This window comes from Aulostomus chinensis, chromosome 3, assembly GCF_037954235.1.
Source record: "Aulostomus chinensis isolate RoL2024-O1b breed Wild chromosome 3, RoL_Achi_v1.0, whole genome shotgun sequence".
NCBI classification, from domain to species: Eukaryota; Metazoa; Chordata; class Actinopteri; order Syngnathiformes; family Aulostomidae; genus Aulostomus; species Aulostomus chinensis.
In genome coordinates this window covers 20042554-20061725 of record NC_141322.1, presented here as the reverse complement: position 1 = coordinate 20061725, position 19172 = coordinate 20042554, and the positions used below count along the sequence as shown (strand labels likewise).

The 19172-nt window shown below is 42.6% G+C and overlaps 1 protein-coding gene across 4 annotated transcripts in view; it reads left to right on the top strand.

Annotated features, from left to right (window-relative positions):
* Positions 1-6725: 6725 nt before the first annotated feature.
* Positions 6726-19172, top strand: part of LOC147268130 (SLIT-ROBO Rho GTPase-activating protein 3-like) — a 38394-nt gene continuing 25947 nt past the window's right edge. Inside the window, exons 1-3 of one of the 4 annotated variants that reach the window (XM_086199416.1) lie at positions 6726-6994; positions 7107-7219; positions 16282-16477. In XM_086199416.1, coding sequence (XP_086055542.1) covers positions 7153-7219; positions 16282-16477 — 263 coding nt within the window. In that variant the 5' untranslated portion in view covers positions 6726-6994; positions 7107-7152. Of the gene's footprint in view, positions 7220-16281; positions 16478-19172 lie in introns of all 4 variants that reach the window. The other 3 variants (XM_086199415.1, XM_086199414.1, XM_086199417.1) reach the window with 3 other exon arrangements.

Genomic DNA, 19172 nt, shown 5'->3' with positions numbered 1-19172 from the left:
GCATTCAATTTTCTTATTATTCCTACGATAACATTCATGCTATAAATTTAGATTCTTTTCTCACATGAAATTGTAAGCCAACTATGGCAAAGTAAGGTTAAAGATGATCACCTTGTGATCAAACATGTGGGGGACCTTCTGTCCTCAAACCTGGAGGAGAGAAATGAACTTACCCCTCAGTCTGGTGTTACAACTGGAAAATAAGAATTGAAAAGTTATGTTCCATTCACGTCTGAATCAGACTTCAACTGTATATTCTCAAGTCATCTCCTGAGTGTTGGGTGCAGAAGCGCTGGAACAAATCTTTCAGAAACTGTATTTTATACAGTTTGTTACATGAACACGCAGGTGTGGAATGTGCAGTCTTTGTATCTGAACAGCTGGTCCTCTGCTGCATAAAACTCTCATAATAGAAATAATTATCAGTACATATGCATTGATCAACTGCTATTTCTATTTTTTGTAAATACAACAAATTGTGTAAACCTCATTGTGTTGTTGTTGAAACAACATCACGGTAAAGCATTGTTGTTGTGCTCCTGAAGGAATCTAATCTGGTCTTTGTGGACAACATGATAATCATTCTTCTGGTAAAGACGTATAAGTGCCTTGTTAGAGCTTTTCTGCATTCTTTTCAAACCCACTCTAACTTTCATCAGTCCCACTGAGGCCTAGGAAGATTGGTGAGTATCATTTGCTCAGGAAATTAGAGGTTGGAAAAGAGATCAGATGGTGACTGATTGATTCCCCCGCAGATTTCTCCTGGGCTGTCTTCCAGCTTCAGCTGTTGTCACATGCTGACGGTAGCGGACAGGGGTCCGAAGAACTGGATGCATTAGCACACCGGGATCTCTTAATGTGGATCAAAATCTAATTTACTTTGGAAAGAAAGTGCTCAATTATGTTGGCTACATCAATTCGCATCAAGTTTAATAACAATCTGTGAGAGGAAGTTGTGAGAACAAAGTAAACTCTTGCACCTCAGAAGAAACAGGAAATTATTTTGTGGTATCGTCAGCAAACTGAAATGAAAAGAAGTGTGCATGACAACAAGAAGAGACGCAGAGGGACTCTGACTTTCTCTAAGGAACTGCTCTGTCATCTCAATTCAAAACAAAATATTTTGCAGGGTAACGATATTATACATGGATATCGAAAATTCTGCAACTTTGTCTGGTTAACTGCTGGAGCGGGACAATATACTGACATTGCAATACAACAACAACAACAAAAATCCCTCTTGACAAACTATAACAATTCACCGGAAACAAAAACTAATAGTTTTGTTGAAAATATACTTATACCAAGGTGGTGCAGTGGTGCAGTGGTTAGCACTGTCGCCTCACCACAAGAAGGTTTCGGGTTCGAGTTCCGGCTCGGGCACAGGATCTTTCTGTGTGGAGTTTGCATGTTCTCCCCATGCCTGCGTGGGTTCTCTCTGGCTTCCTCCCACAGTCCAAAGACATGCAAGAGGGGAAGAGGATAATTGATACTCTAATCGAGGGTGTCAAACTGATTCAGTAAAGGGCCGTGTGGCTGCAGGTTTTCATTCCAACCAAGCAAAAGCAACACCTGATCCAAACAAATGAGCTGTGCGGACACAGCTTAGTTGATTTAAGTAGAATCAGGTTTTGCTTTTGCTTGGTTGGAATGAAAACCTGCAGCCACACGGCCCTTGACTGAATCAGTTTGACAGCCCTGATTTAGAGTATCAAGTGACCGTAGGTGTGGCTGTGAGAGTGAATGGTTGTTTGTCTCTATGTCTTGGCCCTGAGATGGACTGGTGACCTGTCCAGGGTGAACCCTGCCTCTCGCCTGAAGGCTGCTGGGATAGGCTCCAGTCCCCCCACAACCCTTAACAGGATAAGCAGAAGAAAATGGATGGACGGATGGATGGACATTTTAGGCTACATGCTCAATCAAACTTCAGACTCCATAGATTGTCCTATCACGTGGCAGTTACATGAATATGGCATCCATTTTTCACGGTAACAGAGCACAATAATACTATGGTTTAACGGATTGCAATGATTTACAGCATAATAAAATATATGCGATGATCAGCATTTGATTTGGTTTCTATTCTCACAATTTTATAATACTAACAGTTGCATGGCTATCCTGAAAACCTCCTACAACAGGAGGCAGAGGGAGCATTTCTAGCAATTAGAAGGGACTTGCACTGCCAAGGTGTTGTAGTACTAAGCTGGATAACATTGAAACAGGCCTGCACTGCAATAAAGTTAATCTAGTGACTCCCAAGGTGATATCTGTAGACTGAGTCCCCCATGACTGTGTCAACGCAACAGCTGTTGCTGCAACTGCGTGAAGATACGCACAATCAGCCAATCACAGTGGATGTAACATTGTGGACGATTACTGCTTTAAAGACACAACAGGTAATCACGCAGGATACGCAGTCATATAAGACAATACCTGCACAGCAGTTCAGGCAACCAAAGCTACCCAACCTTGCTCTGTTCAATTAGCAGTGATCTAACAGCTGCGTGTAAGTTGGCAAGGGGAAAGCATCTTAATGTGTGCACAGACTCAGCATATGCTTTCGGGTGTCTCGTGTACATGGGAACATCTGGAAGGAAAGAGGCTTTCTTAGAGCTGGTGGCACCCCAGTAATCCATGGGGGAGCTGTCTCTGAACTATTGGTTGCTATTCATATGCCATCAGTGAAAGCTATCATTAAACGGTCGGCCCATTATAAGGCTGATACCCTTGTAGCCAAGAGAAATAATTTAGCAGTAGAAGCCAAAAAACAAGCAGCGGTGGGCACATGTATGAGTCCAATCTTTGTGGCAGAGGACTGCTGAGTCTTTCATCTCTCATCATGGCTCAAGATGGAACTAGTGCAGAGAAAAAGAAAAAAAAACATGATGGGTAAAAAAAAGGGAGGTCCTTAAAGTTACACAAGACAGAAAAGTTTTCTGGAAAGGCAGTCATGGATGTTATGTGTTGTCTAGTACAAAGTTTAGAAAGGCTGTTAATTACACGCATGGCTCAGATCACTGAGCAAGGGGGGAGGTCGCTTGGCACCTCAAGGCAGTCTGGTGGTCACCATTTTTGGTGGAGTGTTGCATCTAGTCTCTGTGCGCATCGCAACGTATGAAAGGCATTTTCAGCATTTTACTGGTGGTATATATATATGGTTCATGGCTGGATTAATCCTACATCAGACTGCACAACACAAGCTACATTTCTATGAAAAGAAGTTGTCCCACGGTGGTGCAGCGGTCAGCACTGTCGCCTCACAGCAAGAACGCTCCATGTTTGAGCCCCGGCTCCAGCACGGGGTCTTTCTGTGTGGAGTCTGCATGTTCTCCCTGTGGCTGCATGAGCTCTCTCTGGTACTGCGGCTTCCTCCCACAGGCCAAAGACATCAAGAGGGGACGAGGCTGATTGATACTCTAAATTATCCGTCGGTGTGACTGTGAGTGTGAATGGTTGTCTGTCTATATGTGTTGGCCCTGCGATGGACAGGTGACCTGTCCAGGGTGAACCCCGCCTCACTTCTGAAGGATAGGGATAGGCTCCAGCCCTCAGGTGAGCGTTCACCCTGGACAGGTCACCAGTCCATCTCAGGGCCAACACATAGAGACAGACAACCATTCACACTCACAGCCACACCTACGGTCAATTTAGAGTAGGGCTGTCAAACTGGTCCAGTAAGGGCCGTGCGGCAACAGGTTTTCATTCCAACTGAGCAAAAGCACCCCCCCCCCCCCCCGCAACCCTTAACATGATAAGCAGTAGCAAATGGATGGATGAAGTTATATCCCGTTTTGGCTTGCTGGAAACAATCAACTCAGACATCGGAAGCCATTTTCTAGCTGATAAGGTAGCTTTTAAGCTGCTTAGAGTCAAGCAGAAGTTTAGATGTGTATAGCACCTTCAGTTGCAAGGAGCAGAAAAACATTCTTTAAATCTAAATTAATCAAATGTTATGGCAGAGAGTCAAAATAAACTTAACTGGGTAGAAGTTTTTTCCAGTACCTTCAATGTCAATGAGATTGCAAACTATTCCCACATGCAATGCTGACAGAAGACCGATGCTTATGCCGTCTGTTTGAGGTCCATATGAAGGGCCACTATCTGAGTGATGTGGAAGAGATAGATAAATCATCTATAACATTTAACTCAAATACACAGGGCAATATTTCAACAGGAAACTTGTGTTGCATAGGACAGAGGAGCCTACATTCCTGACCCACTGCAGTCGTACCAGGAGATTGGGTGTACGTCAAAGTGTTCAAAAGATAGGCAAGGCAAGGCAATTTTATTTATATAGCCCGTTTTCACAAACAGTTTATGTCAAAGGGCTTTACATGGCATCATAACAACATCCTCTGCCCTGAGACCCTCACAGTGACTGAGGAAAAACTCCATAGAAAACCCTTTTAACAGGGAAAAATCGGAGAAACCTCAGGGTGAGCAACAGAGGAGGGATCCCTCACCCAGGAGGGACAGATGTGCAGTAGATGTTGTTACAGAGAAGAAAACAGTTTATAATACAAAATGTGGAAAACATGGAAATGTTAACAACAGCTGAAGAAGGAAGCTTCTAGTAGGCAAGAGAGGCAAGGAGAGTGGGCCAGCTTAATGAGAGGACTGGATGGCAGACTGGTTCATGGGAGGGGAGTGCAGGCGGGTTAACAGCAGGGGAAATGGGGGGTAGGTGGGTGATGCAGGCGGCGGTTGGTGCAGAGAGATGGAGCTCCGGTGGATTTGTGTAAACACAGAGGGAGTGTGAGACACCAAGGCCAAACTACAAAGTGCAACAGATAATGATAATGACAGTTCAAAATGTGCAGAGAGGAGAGGAGAGGAGGGGGGGAGAAGAAGAGAGGAGGGGAGAGGAGAGGAGAGAAGAGAGGAGGGGAGAGGAGAAGGCTCCATGTGACCAGATGTGTCCCCCAGCAGTCTAAGCCTATAGCAGCATAGATATAAAATGGTTCAGAGCTACGTGAACCAGCCCTAACTAAAAGCTCTGTCACAGTGGTGATATATAGTGGGACCAACCCAGACATGAACCTCTGAACCACTGCCTCTTTCTACACTGCTCTAATGCTCTCCTGGGTCCTTATGGCTCACTCATCATATAGACATGTAGTCCCAGCTACAACATTCATCAAACACATGTGAGACATGCAGCCAATCAGCATGCAAAACATTCATTCTGCACCATGCTATTCAAGCCCGCTACATACACACATACACACATTAAACATTCATCTTCATTGACCAGTGGTCACGTTTGAGCAATAATTTAGCGGTACGATCGCAGTGACAGGTGGCACAGTGATGCAGTGGTCAGCACTGTCGCCTCACAGCAAGATGGTTCTTGGTTCGAGTCCTGGCTCGGGCACTGGATCTTTCTGTGTGGAGTTTACAAGTTCTCCCCGTGCCTTGCTCCAGTCCCCCCGCGACCCTTAACAGGATAAGCGGAAGAAAATGGATGGATGGAATTTCAGTGACTTCATCAGAAGTTTCTCCAATAAAATTTAACTAATTTCTTTTGAGAAGAGACAGGTAGGATTCATCCCCTACCTGGGCAGAGTCCACCTTACACTAACAAATTAGCAGAAATAAAAGGTTCTGTGTACCCTTTTAATTCATGGCCACTGGTCCTGTAGTGCAGGTTGGTCCCTCAGCCCGAGGTCCTCTTTGAGCTGTGGTTCACGCACTGATTATGCACCCAAATAGCAAAATGAGGCTGAACCTGCCCCAAAACCCACGGTGCACACATGCACATTCTACTGTAAGGCTTCACGACATGAGCATCCATCATCCGTCTGGTGCCACATGGAGTCGCAAAACAGCCAAACAATAAAACACCGGAGAGAGAAAGAGTCCAAATGAAGTGGAGTTTATTCTTTCACAACAGATAAACCTGAGTCATCCAACATAGAGGACTGACTTCAGAGCACTGTGCATCATCTTTTATTACCCTTATTTCCAGGCGGGGACTGTGCACAGCCACTGTCAGTTTACCAACTTTTACCGATCGTTCTTCGGAAACAACGGTTAGTTTGCAGAGATGTTGACGCTGAACAGCATATATTGATGTATACTTATGACAGTGGGTGATAATTTAAAACGTCTTTCTCCATAATGCACTCCATTTCAATGCCACTTTAGGGCTGTGAAATAAATAAAGCTATATATTGCAATATTTTTTCATGCTACAGTATGAATATTCCAGCCCCTGTACATTAGAATGGCGCCAGCAGCTTTATAAGCCTTTGTTTGCATTTTGGTTTTAAAGATAAACCAGAAAGTAATGAATTAGATAAAGTAATTGTCATGTGCACAGTACTAATCTACAGGTGGTACTCAAAGTATCTAAAATATCAAAATATGTATTGAATATTGTATGGAATCATAATGAGTCTTGAAAAACTTGTGATAAATATGGTGACGTCCCTGCCAATAGCAACTCCTGCATTGCCTCACTTATTGATTATAGCTGAATTGAGACCTCAGAAAAACTGTTTCACACACCATCATGGAACCTTGTGATGTCTCTCGGCTATTTTTAGCATTATATCTGTTTTTGGCAGAGGGTTTGCAAATCAGTTCACTCTGATTCTTACATCATGCTTTGGGAGAGAAGGGGCGTGGATGGGAGGGGGCTGAGGGGAAGGAGGAGTCTCACATTGACTTTCACATTCATTCAGCCTTTTCTGCAGCAGCACTGAACTTGCGGAGAGAGAGAGAGAGAGAGAGAGAGAGAGAGAGAGAGAGGAGAGAGAGAGCGAGAGAGAGAGGAGAGAGAGAGCGAGAGAGAGAGAGCAGTCTCATTATCGCTCTTCCTTCCATCCACATTCTACCGAAGGCTTCACGACATGAGCATCAAACGTGGATTGTTTCCCGATCCACCGAGGCGTGCTGCTGAAGAGGAGTGGTCAGGATCGGACATCATTATGCACTTTTAGGCTCGACGTCGCCTTGGACGCAGCGCAGCCACAACGCAGACACTCAAGTGCGTTAAATCTCCGAAGTTGTGTCTCGCAGGCGATGTTTGGCATCTGATTGTTGGTCAACTATCTCTAGAGGACTGCAGACGGAATAATATCGCTGCATTGTGGCTACAGAGACGCCGATTCTTGCCTGAGGATTGCACAATCCCTTCTCCCCAACATGTCATCTCAGGCGAAAGTCAAGAAGGACAAAGAGATTATTGCCGAATATGAGACCCAAGTGAAAGGTTGGTAACGTGCAGGCCTGCTCGATTTGTTATTCTGTGTGTCACTATTGCGTAACTTTACCACAAGCTTTAGGCTTTCTGTGTGCGATGCTGTGGGGTGGGACTGAGTCTATATGGCAGTCATGTATTTTTTAACACATTCCTGTGTATTTACTTTGTCACTGAGCCTTAACTCTGGCTGTGCTGGGTGATGTTTTACATGAGTCCTCAACACTATAGATTGCAACTTGGTAGATCCGGTTTTTTTGCATACTCAACATGACTCTGTGTGTGTGTGTGTGTGTGTGTGTGTGTGTGCGCGCGCGCGGGCGCGCACGCGCCTCAAACCCAGGATTATGACGAGCCTAGCCCTGCATGTGTGGCCAGTCAAAGCTACTCGGGCATCGTAATTAGTTTCTTAGTACAGCTATTAGTCTCTAATGGTGCTCATCAAACAGGGACGTGTTAAAATTCCCCTTGAAGAATCTGCACTGTATTTTGCAGGTTATTCCTCTGCTCATACCCGAAGACGTCAAGGATGTGTGTCCTCCTTCAACATACTGTTATGGCACCAATTGAATAGTCTCAGTATTATAGTGTTTCCAAAGATGCCTTGTCATTCAGCAGCAAATATCAATACTTAAGGAGTAAATCTCTAAATTGAAGTTCATTTTTCATGGAAAAACTGCATTGATGAATCGAAGCACGTTTAAGTAAATTGGTCTATATTTAAATTTTGAGTGAGCTGAAAACTAAAATCCATTTTTTCACATTATGTGTTTTCTGGTTTTTACAAAGGAAAAATAAAAAGTGGTTTGGAACTGATATCAAAGTCAAGGTACCGGCATTGATTTTACAAACAGACTTGCAAACAACAGCTGTCTCTTTCACAGAAACTTATTACATTTTTGACATTTGAGTAATGTGAGCAGGGTCTTTCAAATAACAATTATTTCCACAATGAATTGAATCTATAAAATTTACTGAAAATTTCAAAAATGCTCACCCTAATTTCCCAGAACCCAGAGTGTTGGATTAGAATTTGCTAGCAACAGTCCAAAGACTCTTCATTTCCTGTTGTAGAAGATGAAAATGTGGTCTTGACTGACCTCGAATTGAAATCACACACAGTTGGTGAATATCTTTCCTGCGATCGATTGATGGTTTAATTGTTGTAGCTCTAATGTTAGCAGCGAATCTTTTCCTTGATGCTTCAAGTGTAATATCAGAGAAGCTCGAGAAGGTCACACAGCAAACAGTTCCGAATGTCCATAAATAATGTATGATGTCTGCATCAATTATGAACCATGAAAGGATTTTCCTGTCTGCCACTAAATATGTGACCATAAACCACCCAGAGAGCGAAGGAAGTCCAGAACACTGACTCTGGATCAGCAAAGACCTTAGTGAGGAGCTCCACAGCATTTTAGAGACAACTTCAGGCAAGGCTAACCCTGAGCAATTTTGTACATCATGTCTTCAGAAGTGCAACATAATCAAGCTCAATAAAGAACACGAAAACAGAGAGATGCTAAGCTGCATTTTACAGCTGACACAGTTGAAGGGATTTGTCACTTGACTGATCAGCCAACAGTCCGAAACTCTCAGATTTACTGCTTTTCTTTGCCTTTTTGTACATTTGGTCAAACAAATCAAGTAATACATCGATGATAACAAGCAATTGGCTGATTAATTGGAGGGAATTAAGGCTGGTAGCTTAATTGAAAGTGGAAAAAAAAACCTCTCAGCTGCAGCCTTGAGATGTTTGTATAAGGAGCTTTGTAAGGTGGTAGGATCTCAAGCTGCATGCAAATTGTGCTCCATATAGAAGAGTTAACAGTCTGAATGTGAATGCCTGCAAATCCCAAGATGCATCTCATTTAAAATGCAGGTCCTGTAGAATTTTTTTAACAGTTAAAAAAAAAAAAAAAGGGAATCAGTTCACCTTAAACACACCATTAGATAATCTTCAATCAGGTATAACCTCAGTGTTAATGTTTATTTAACTTCACCATCAGTCTGTAATTATTCATTATACATGTGAAATTTGTCAGGGATGATGGTGTGATGGCAGGTCAGCCGAATACAGAAGCAATCAGACAGGAATGGATTTAAAAAAAAAAAAAGAGACTATTTATGGACAGAAATAAATGAAAACAAACCAGACTAAAATGCAAACTAAGAGGCAGAATGACACAGGACGCACAACAGAAAAACTGACAAGCCCAACTAAACCATGAAGTCCCCTAATGAGACAACAAGAAACAGGTGTGAGAACAGGCAGGCAGGGACGGAGCTGATTGGATAAGAGACACTTGGAACAAGGCTGTGGCTGATGAGGGCTGATTAGCAAACGAGACACAGGTGATCTCAGAAAAAGGAGGGAAAATGAACCGAGACAAGAAGAAAGGAGGACAGGGCGCGAGAGGGCAGAGATTTTCAAAAAATAATACATGAAATAAGTGGAATGAGATGAAGTAATTTGAAGCAATTCAAAAACCATAACACAGGACAGCAACAGGAAGGTCAAAACTGAGGCTCTATAAACGGTCGGAGCTAAAACCCAACACCTAAAAGCTGTGACAGTATTAACTTAAAAAGCAACTTTCTTATCAGCCAAATGAAGGAAAACTTTGGTTTTAGAGCGCTTCATGCTACTTGGCTAATATTGGTGATGTTATGTTACAAATAGCTGCCCCAAGTGAAATGTACTCTAAAGGAGATTCTCACCGAAGCTCGTCAGCATGAGTCTGAAATGAAGAGTGTGACTAACATTCATCAGGCACGGGTGTGTTGTACTCTCTCCCTTTGACTCTGTCTGTTTATTTGTTTGAGTCCTTCACTCTCTCCCTTTCATACACACTCTCTCTCTCACACACTCTCACTCTCTCTCAGGTCTCAACACCAGTGTTGCGGCTGTGAGAAAGCCATCGCAGCTTTGTCTCTCATCTCAGTTTCAGCAAAAGCTTTTAAGCTGACATCTTAAGCTCATTTGCTAACTTGGATGAGATCAGTAGTGAGCGGCGAGGGCTTACGTTGACTCTGACTCTAGCTGCCAATAACGCTGAGTTGTTGACTGCACTGCAGTTCAATCAGGATCAAAGCCAATATCACATTTCAGCAAGCGGTGTGTTCTGAGTTAACAACTTTACAGGTCCGGGCCTGTAGTTGCAATTATTGTCTCTAGAGGAGTGATGCTGATATTGATATTAAGTAACACAATTAAGCAGTTAATCTTAAAAATAACACGAGTGAAGTAACTGGTAAAAACGGTGCACTCTACTGAACAACTAATCTATCAGGCCAGATTTGTGTTGTGTGCTGATGTTTTGTTTGAATAGACTGAACTTAAATCACAAACGCATGTCAAAATATCAACTCGAGCAATACTGTTGACGTACAAACGTCAACAGCAAATCCTAGTTCGTTGCTGCTGAGTTAAGCGATGACTGTTCAGTGGAAACTTTCAACGCGTCTCGGCAGAAAAGCACTTTCAACTTTTGTAAACATTTCTAATATGCGGTCTTTGGTTTGGAGGACGTATTGAACTGTGAGGCCTGGGAAAAAAACAGTCACCTAAACAAATTATGTGATAATAGCATTTTTAAAATTAACCCAAGTATCTTTTCTTTTTTTAAATTTCGGCCATAGGGCTTCATAACTTTGAAAAGTCTGATTTAAATTACATTGTTTGTTATTGCAGTAGCAATGTGATGTTTCATATTTGAGAGAATAGTTAGTTTTACGTCATAATTGTCTTTTTTTTTTGCTGAGTTTTATAGTGCCTGTGGAATATGACATGTAAACTGGACATCTCTGCAGCACCACCATATTTAATTAAAATGGTATTTTGACACATAATTAGCTCAGAAAAGTTGTGCCTTATTGCAATTAGAAAATTGCAGGCCGTAGTGGAATTTGCAATTCATTGCAATTAGTCGTTCGGCGTTAGATGACATCACTTTGAATTTACCCCAAACCCCCCTTGTTGCTGCCACTATTTTGACTCATCCATGACATCAGTAGCATCGTCACCATGTCCCAAACAACCTTCCTCCCCTGCATTATTATTTTCAAAAGATTTTTATGTTGGTGCTGGCCAACTTTTGTGCCATATGTGAGTGGAAGGCTGATAACGCCTGGCGAAAAAACTGACTTATACATCCGTTTGGCTCTGATTGACTAACACTTCCTCAGATTCACTGATGAGTCAGTATTCACTTGACATGAAAATGCAGGTATTTAGTCATCACAGTAGTCATCCTGTGGTTTTTATGACCAGCTGAAAGGACCTTATTTTTGTTGTCCATATTTATTTGTTTGTGACAAACACTGTTTGTCTTCAATTACAATTTCAAGTATCCCCGAGCTTCCTGCTGAACAGAAACACAACTAAATGAGAGTATGTCTCTAATTATGTGTCATACTGTACTTCTAGCTGTGGGCCACATTATCTTTAATGTCATTTGATCTGTTTGGAGTCTTGAGCACAAATTGCTCTAATAGGGCATAATGCTAAACATGGACTGAAGGATTTGTTGTTTTCAAAGGAACATATGTCACAGCAGAATTTGTGTAAATTAACATCGACCTGGGGATGTTTGCCTCCGCAACATTATGAAAGATCATCATGGAAAAGTCAGTTGCAGTTATATCTATGACAGAGAGTAAATATTGCTTATACTGGAATGGGGGCAATCTGAGTATCACAAACTATCATATTACTATTGGTTCTTATTGCTACCTTATTGAGAGCAGATTTGGATTCTTCATGGAGCATGTCGACACACCCCTGTGGGTGTATTCATCATAATGAAAGAATGCCGAGACTGATACTGCCTTGAAATGTCAGGGTTGTATTACAACAGCGAAACAATATCTTTGTTGCCTGTGTCTTGGTAGCATGAGGCACCCCCGTGTTGATGCACAGTCAGGAGAAAACTGCTTGGAATTCTGCCCACAACAACTTGGTTTTTCCTGTCCTGTGGTTGAACACATTCTGATGCCTCTCCTTGTTAGTAGTATTTTGATGGCGAAGGAGAGAATGAACTCCAGCAAATAGACTGTAAAGGCATACCATAGCCATTACCGTGCTCGGAACACAAGTGCTCACAGAAGCCAGCCTTGACTTTCTACCAAATTATGTCAACGTGTCAGTCTGGGTTAGGACACATGTGTCTAGTCACGCATGGCTAACTGCAGACACTGCTCCAGAGACTGCTGCTGGCTATTGCAGTAGCTGTGCTAAGCTAGCTTAAGCAGGCTGCTTTGGTGACAATGACTCCTCCTTGCTGTGTGATATTTGGTGCTCTTTACTGCAGCAGTCTGACTGGAAAGCCTGCAAGGCAACAGTGACCAATAGTTTCCATGCATTTCACTGCATTATCTGTTAGGGATCCAGGCATGTCGCCACTACACACATGCTGTGTTGTAGCTTGGCAGGAGGACAGGAATTGTGCTATTGAATCTACTGGATGAAATAGGTCAAGATCTCATACCAAGCAGATCTTCATGACGTAAACAAAACTGATCAATTAGGTTGATCAAAATGATGTTTTATTGTACTCGGTTTTCAAAAAAAAAAAAGTGGTATCATGTTAATGTTTACCATATGATCTGTATCTGGTATGCAACAACATCCCTTTGTGCAGTCATAATAGAAATGATGCCTAAAGCAACTAAAACAAGTTATTTTCTTCATTTCCTGCTTCGGTGTTACCCTCAAGTCTCTGGAAACAATTCATTTGTACTCAGAGTCCCCAGGACATATCAGCATGTTAACAGTGTGGGTTAGGAAGAAAATAAATATTGCAAATGTGTAAATTCCTTCTAATTAAATCTCCACATGCCTGTGGGTGTGGACCATCTTTTTCATTTTGCTAAAACGCTGTTGCCAATTCCAGAACCTGATGTTGCATGTGACTCTGCCTATTGCTGCCTTTGCTATCGTGATATCGATATAAACACAAAAGAGACAGAGAGAGAGGGACAGACTGAATTTAGCTGTTGAAGCTTGCTTCTTGGTATATTATAAATGTGAAGTGCTTGCCAGTTTCTTCTTCATAATTATGCATACTCTGCAAAGGCTTGAATCATTCATTGAATGTAGTGCAATATTGCACAGTCTCTAGTAACGGTTCAATTCTAAAAATAACACTCTCGAGCAGGAGAGCGAATGCAAATATGAGTCTATTTGATGCCTCGCTGATAAAACTGTGCAGTTAAATCAATTAAGATTGGCTCATTATATTGTCTGCTTGTTCTCCTCCACTGTCACTGCATGATTAAAAAGTCACAAAGGCCGACAAATTGTGCTGTTCAGCGGTCTGTTTTAGCCCGAGCAGGATTACATCAGAGTGACACTTCTTGTCGTATTTTAAAATCGCTCATCAGCACAGTCCGTGTTCAGAGCATTTCGACGCAGGGAAAGTTGCCCTTGTCCTTCGCCATGATGGCAGACAGACTGACTGGTGCAAGTGTCAGAACAGGGAACCGGCCTGCTCTCATGGAGATGCCTCCAGAGACACGTAACCTGGCAACTGGGCAACTATAGGGACCACGAGGATTACATCTCCAAACAGCAAGGGCCTACAGAACATATTTACTCTGTCTTTCTTGCTGTCTCATTCACGTTTTCACACTTACACTCATAGTCTACGGGGGATGAATTTCTGAAATCCTTTTGTCTAGATACAGAAACCGCATTTAGAGCTGAAGAAAAGGCCTTTTCTTCCCGTTTTCCATTGATACATTTCAACAAAGTTCCTCTCAGTGGACAGAAATCATATGCATGGTTGAAATGGTCTGTCATAAAGAAACCTCTCAGGCCGTTTCAGTGTTGCTCAACTGCATCCCATTGTCTTGGAGAGAGACACTTTGTTTACTCCCTTTGTGCGTGAGTAAGAGTGTGTGTTGAATCCACAGATGTGAACCAGCCAGTTGTTGAGTATCACACGGTTATCCACTTTAACTACAGTTCTCTGTGGGCTGACATAATGTTTGTATGACTCATGAATGGTTTTGGACAAATTGTAATTAAAAGCATGTTAGAAATACAGGAATGATGAGTTTGATCTTATGTACCCAAAACAATGATTCATTGTTTGGTATTTGAATTTTATTTGTCATACATTTGCAAGTCTTTTCATATGAAACAAGAAAGCCACAGCATTAGCATCTTAATCAATGCCACTCACCTCAGTTGATAATCTACTAGGTTACCATGGCACCAATCAGTAAACAAGTTGCTGTTTTAGAACGACTTCGGTACAGGACAAATTCTGATGAGACGACCAGGTCATAGCCAAAAACAACAAGTCTTGTGTTGTCTTCCTGTTGTGACGTGGTGAGTGCCAACCAGAACCGGATCACAGGCTTATTGATGCACTGGCGGGAGTGAAGGATAGCTTGTCTGGTCCGATCTTAGTAAAGTGCTTGTATCTCACCAGCTGCTGAAAAAACCCCAGATCTGCTGCAAACATCTTGATACCAGACACCACAGGACACCTTCAGAAGTCGTTTTGAGTGCAAGCAAGCTGTTTCAGGGGCATGAGGGGGACACACAGTCTACACAAGTCAGCCAAAACATTATAACCATCTGCACTAAAACTAAGAAGAGAGCATCTTCAAAATCTGTTCATAATATTCTTCCCAGTTTCTAAAAATAACTTTTGTGGATCCCTGTTCCAATACAGTCCATACCTTCTCCAGGAGCTTAATACTTAACAAGTAGCCTCAGTGAATTTTATGAAAATATGCTGGATATCAGTGACATCAACTATGTTATTAAAAACAGGTCCTGTGGATCACAGATTAAGAATATGATAAACAGGATTTCCACAAGCTGAGATATCTTTCAAGCATTTCGCATGGACTCAAGGAAGTCGATTGAAAATAATCTATGACATCTCCCATAAAATAGCGCTAAGAGCTAAATCCTGCCAGTGGCTTCAGGATCCAGGATCTCCAATTTGATCCAGATCACCTTGAAAAGATGATCACATGTTCCTTGTAATATCACCTGCATTAAAAACAACAACATTCCAGTCATCAGAGCTCCTCTTCGGTGGAGGCAAAAATCACTCTTAATATGGGGATTCAACAGTATCACCTCAGCCTTTGTTGGTACATGATGTACGGTTTGTCTGACACAGCACATTCAGGAGCCTCTTATGGCAGCCTTGTAATAAAACGTCTGTGGGTGAAAAATTGTTGCATATATTCCAGTCAGTGTTAAAAGTAATTACTTTAGGACTGGACGCAGTTTTTATTGCAAGTAATCCCTGAGGTGTTTAGAAATAATGAACCATCAAGGCAGACTGTCCTGCAGGGAGCATATTCTATAGATATTTACTTGGGCTTATTTTGAAATCCTCCATGGACTAATAATTCTCCTGAAACACAAGCTGTGTTAGCTTGTGTTCTTATCAGCCCATGATCAAATTAAAATGAATTCACTGGAAAACAGACACATGGTTACACTCCAGTGTGAGCATGTGCTATCAACAGGATATATAGCTTATTGATTGATATTGGTGATTTTAAGCAAATATTTGTCTTTTTGTAAATGTCATATCTAAAGACCAAACCTATCTGGTACTCATTCTCAGACTGTAGCAGCAGTGAGTTTCCAAACCTCGCCAGAATCAAACCACAGCCATTTTGTATAATTGAAAGAATTCCTGATATTTGTTTTTCAAGACAAACTTCTCCGAAGCCTCTCTCTCAGCACAATGCATTTGGAGAAGCTGACCTATTTTATATTTTCCGTGCTGTCTGCTGCAATAAACAGACATGCATCTCATATGCACGTGTGCTACCCCAGCATTCAGACACCCCCTTTACACCCCCCCAGCCCCATACACAGTAGACAAATGCTCTTTGATGCCCAGTGTTATCAATTATGATGACTTTGTTGTTTTATTCGTGCTTGTGCTGGCTTGACTGTGTCCTCGCATGTTTATTTCTACTACTTCATGCTCCATCCAGGACTGTGGGTTAAATGCTGACCTGCAGCAATGTTTGACAGGGTAAAAGAAGGCCCAGTGTTCACTCTGAATGTGGTTTCTCTTTTTGATATGCAGAGATCCGTAACCAGCTGGTGGAGCAGTTCCGTTGTTTGGAGCAGCAGTCGGAATCCCGGCTGCAGCTGCTTCAGGACCTGCAGGAGTTCTTCCGCCGCAAGGCCGAGCTCCAGCTGGAGTACTCCAGAAGCCTGGACAAGCTGGCCGAGCGCTACTCCGCCAAGATCCGCACCTCCAGAGAGCACCAGCACTTCAAGTGAGTCACGCCACTGTCTGCTTGCTAAGCACTGGATCGAATGTGTGTGATAAACAACTGCTACATATTTCATACTGATAACTGGCATGGAACAGAGAGATGAGGAGAGAGAGAGAGAGAGAGAGAGAGAGACAGGGAGGAAGGAAGGATGAACAAAAAAAGTAGAGGAGGTATAAATGCAGAGGAAATGACCTGAAATGAAGCCAGGGCCAAGGAAGCTTGTGGCCTCAGGCTGCTGCATTTCTCCCAACTAGGTCAGACTCTTTATCCACCCCCCGTCTTTTCTGTGTGGCTGTCATTTCATTTCCATTCTCAAACAACTTCACGCTAGACTGCTACTCAAATACTTATATTTTCTCACTGGCCACAGAAAATAAATCAGAGAGTTAGGAATGAAACCGCGGGGGCTATTTTACTCAAATTATTTTAACTGTTTGTGTAAGGGAGATCCGGGGTCATGAATCAAACATACCCTACAGCATGTTGAGGAAACGCTCTTGTAGATCATGTTCCTGTATGTTGCCATATGTGGAAATGCTAAGTTTGACGTAGAGGACCTAAAACCATGAACATTCTTCACCCCCAGGTGTTGAAAGTTTTCCGTTAAAAAGCTGTTGAATCTATAAATTCATACAACTTTTCATGTTACCTGGTTGTGTAACTTACTCAACACAAGTCTCTGTTTTGGTGTCAGTCTCCAGCAAGTTGGACATAAAGCGTAATCATGGCAGGGATCTCCCATCATGGAGACGGAGATAAATGGAACATCCCCCATAAAAGGAGACCCCTGTATGGTATTCACATCGCATGACATGTCTCCACACTCGCTGTCCCAGATCCCCCCCCCCCCCCTGTCACATTAAATGGTCATCATTATGTCTGTCTGTCAAAGGCTGGATTCATCCTCACTGACAACAATGGCCCTGACTGAGTCTCTCCATCATTAATCCCAATTTATTTTGGAGATCCACTGCTGGCTCCGTACTCTTTCTGTCATTTTTTTAACAGTATGACCTCAGTGCTCCTCTATATTATCCTTTGAGCTTTTCATTTTTAGTGTCAAGATATAATAATGAGCTGTGGGGAGATTTTCATACGAACATTCTCCAGACCTGCCTCATTTGGGAGCCTGTAGTAGAATGCGTGCTCAGAGTAGGGCCTAAATTTGGAAGAAAAAAAAATCTTATTTACAGGAATTAATTAGCAAAAGGGTTGCACTGTTAATAAAGTTACAGGTAGAGTCTGTAATACAACATTAAGTCAAACTGGGCCCCTCCCAGATTCAACGGCCCCAGGAGAGTATGCACCCCGCCCCTAACAACATGAACATCCCCACCCTGCAATCATCTGCAAGCTAACTGCTGGCTAACACCTGCTTAATGCCAGCTCTGGCTTGGACAAACTAACAGCCGGCTACCAAAAGCTAAATGCCGGCTAAGACGAGCTCTACGCCAGCTGGAAAATGTTAAATGTTGGCTGGGAAAAGCTAAATGTCAGCTAGCACAAGCAAACCAATGGTGTTTGAAACCTACCTGTTGTGGAGAAAGCAGAGAGACTCACTCTTTGCTCCCCATCCCTCGTCTCTCCTTCAGCGCTCTAAAGCGGATGAAAGCCAGACTAATTCACTCTTGTTCTGGAACGAGCTTTATCTGCTCGCCATTTTGCCTCAGTGGGGCTGTATTTACTTTTCTTCGCAGTTCTTTATGCTCTGTCATTTTCAGAAGATTGAATTTTGTCTTGTCACCGTGTTCTATCCACACCCAACCTCACCTGCAGGCTGTCCTTAGTGGGCAGGCAGAAGGTTGAAGCTCTACAGACGCAGTCACCATCACACATATCCAGAGGCCCATAAGTAATGATTGAACCGGATTAATTCCAAGTCTAAATTTGGAATTTGAAGGAAAATGCTGCAAACTCGACATTTAAGCTGAGAGCTGCATGTCCAGACCTTCTCGTGAGATGAGTATTGTTGCAGTTTTCATTGGCTGTCAGATAGTCATCTTCCATTCACGTTTTTGGATCAACTCCTTCGAGTCTCAACTCCAAGAGCAGCCAAAGATTTACAGTCAGGTTCCTGGCTTCTCATGCCCAGGATCGTTCTGCGTGAATGAAAGGCCTGTAGGGATAGGTTGTTCACATCTCTACCAAAGTGTTGAGGGATGAAAGGGAAATGCTAAGATGCTGATGCCAAGCACTCTGGATTACCTTTCACATGAATCCAACCTTTTTATTTCAGTGTAGACACAGAACCTCTCAGACGACTTTCCTGTTGTGCTACACTTGAGCTACTTTTCCAACATCCAAACAGACTGGTCAAATTATGAAGTGAAAATAGAGCCAGCGCTATGTACAGCAGATGTTCAGAGGTAAACGGATCAGGTGGGGGTGTGCAGTGCTGTTTACAGGTATTGAAAATCACTTAACTTACAACTCTACTATACTGCTGGGGTCCAATATAACATTCTTAAATGCCTATAAATTTCCAAAAACAGCTAGCGCCTGGCCTTATCTGTGACGGGATGGGGCTAGTCCACATTCAACCCTGAGTCAAATGACTTTGTTAACAGACACTGATTTATGGGCTCTCACTCCAATTGGCACGACACAAAACCTGGGTTAACGTGGTCATTTGTCTGCAGTGGTTCTGCAGGTGTTTCAGGCATTGGTGCTAATAGCAATGAGTAAATTTCCTTAA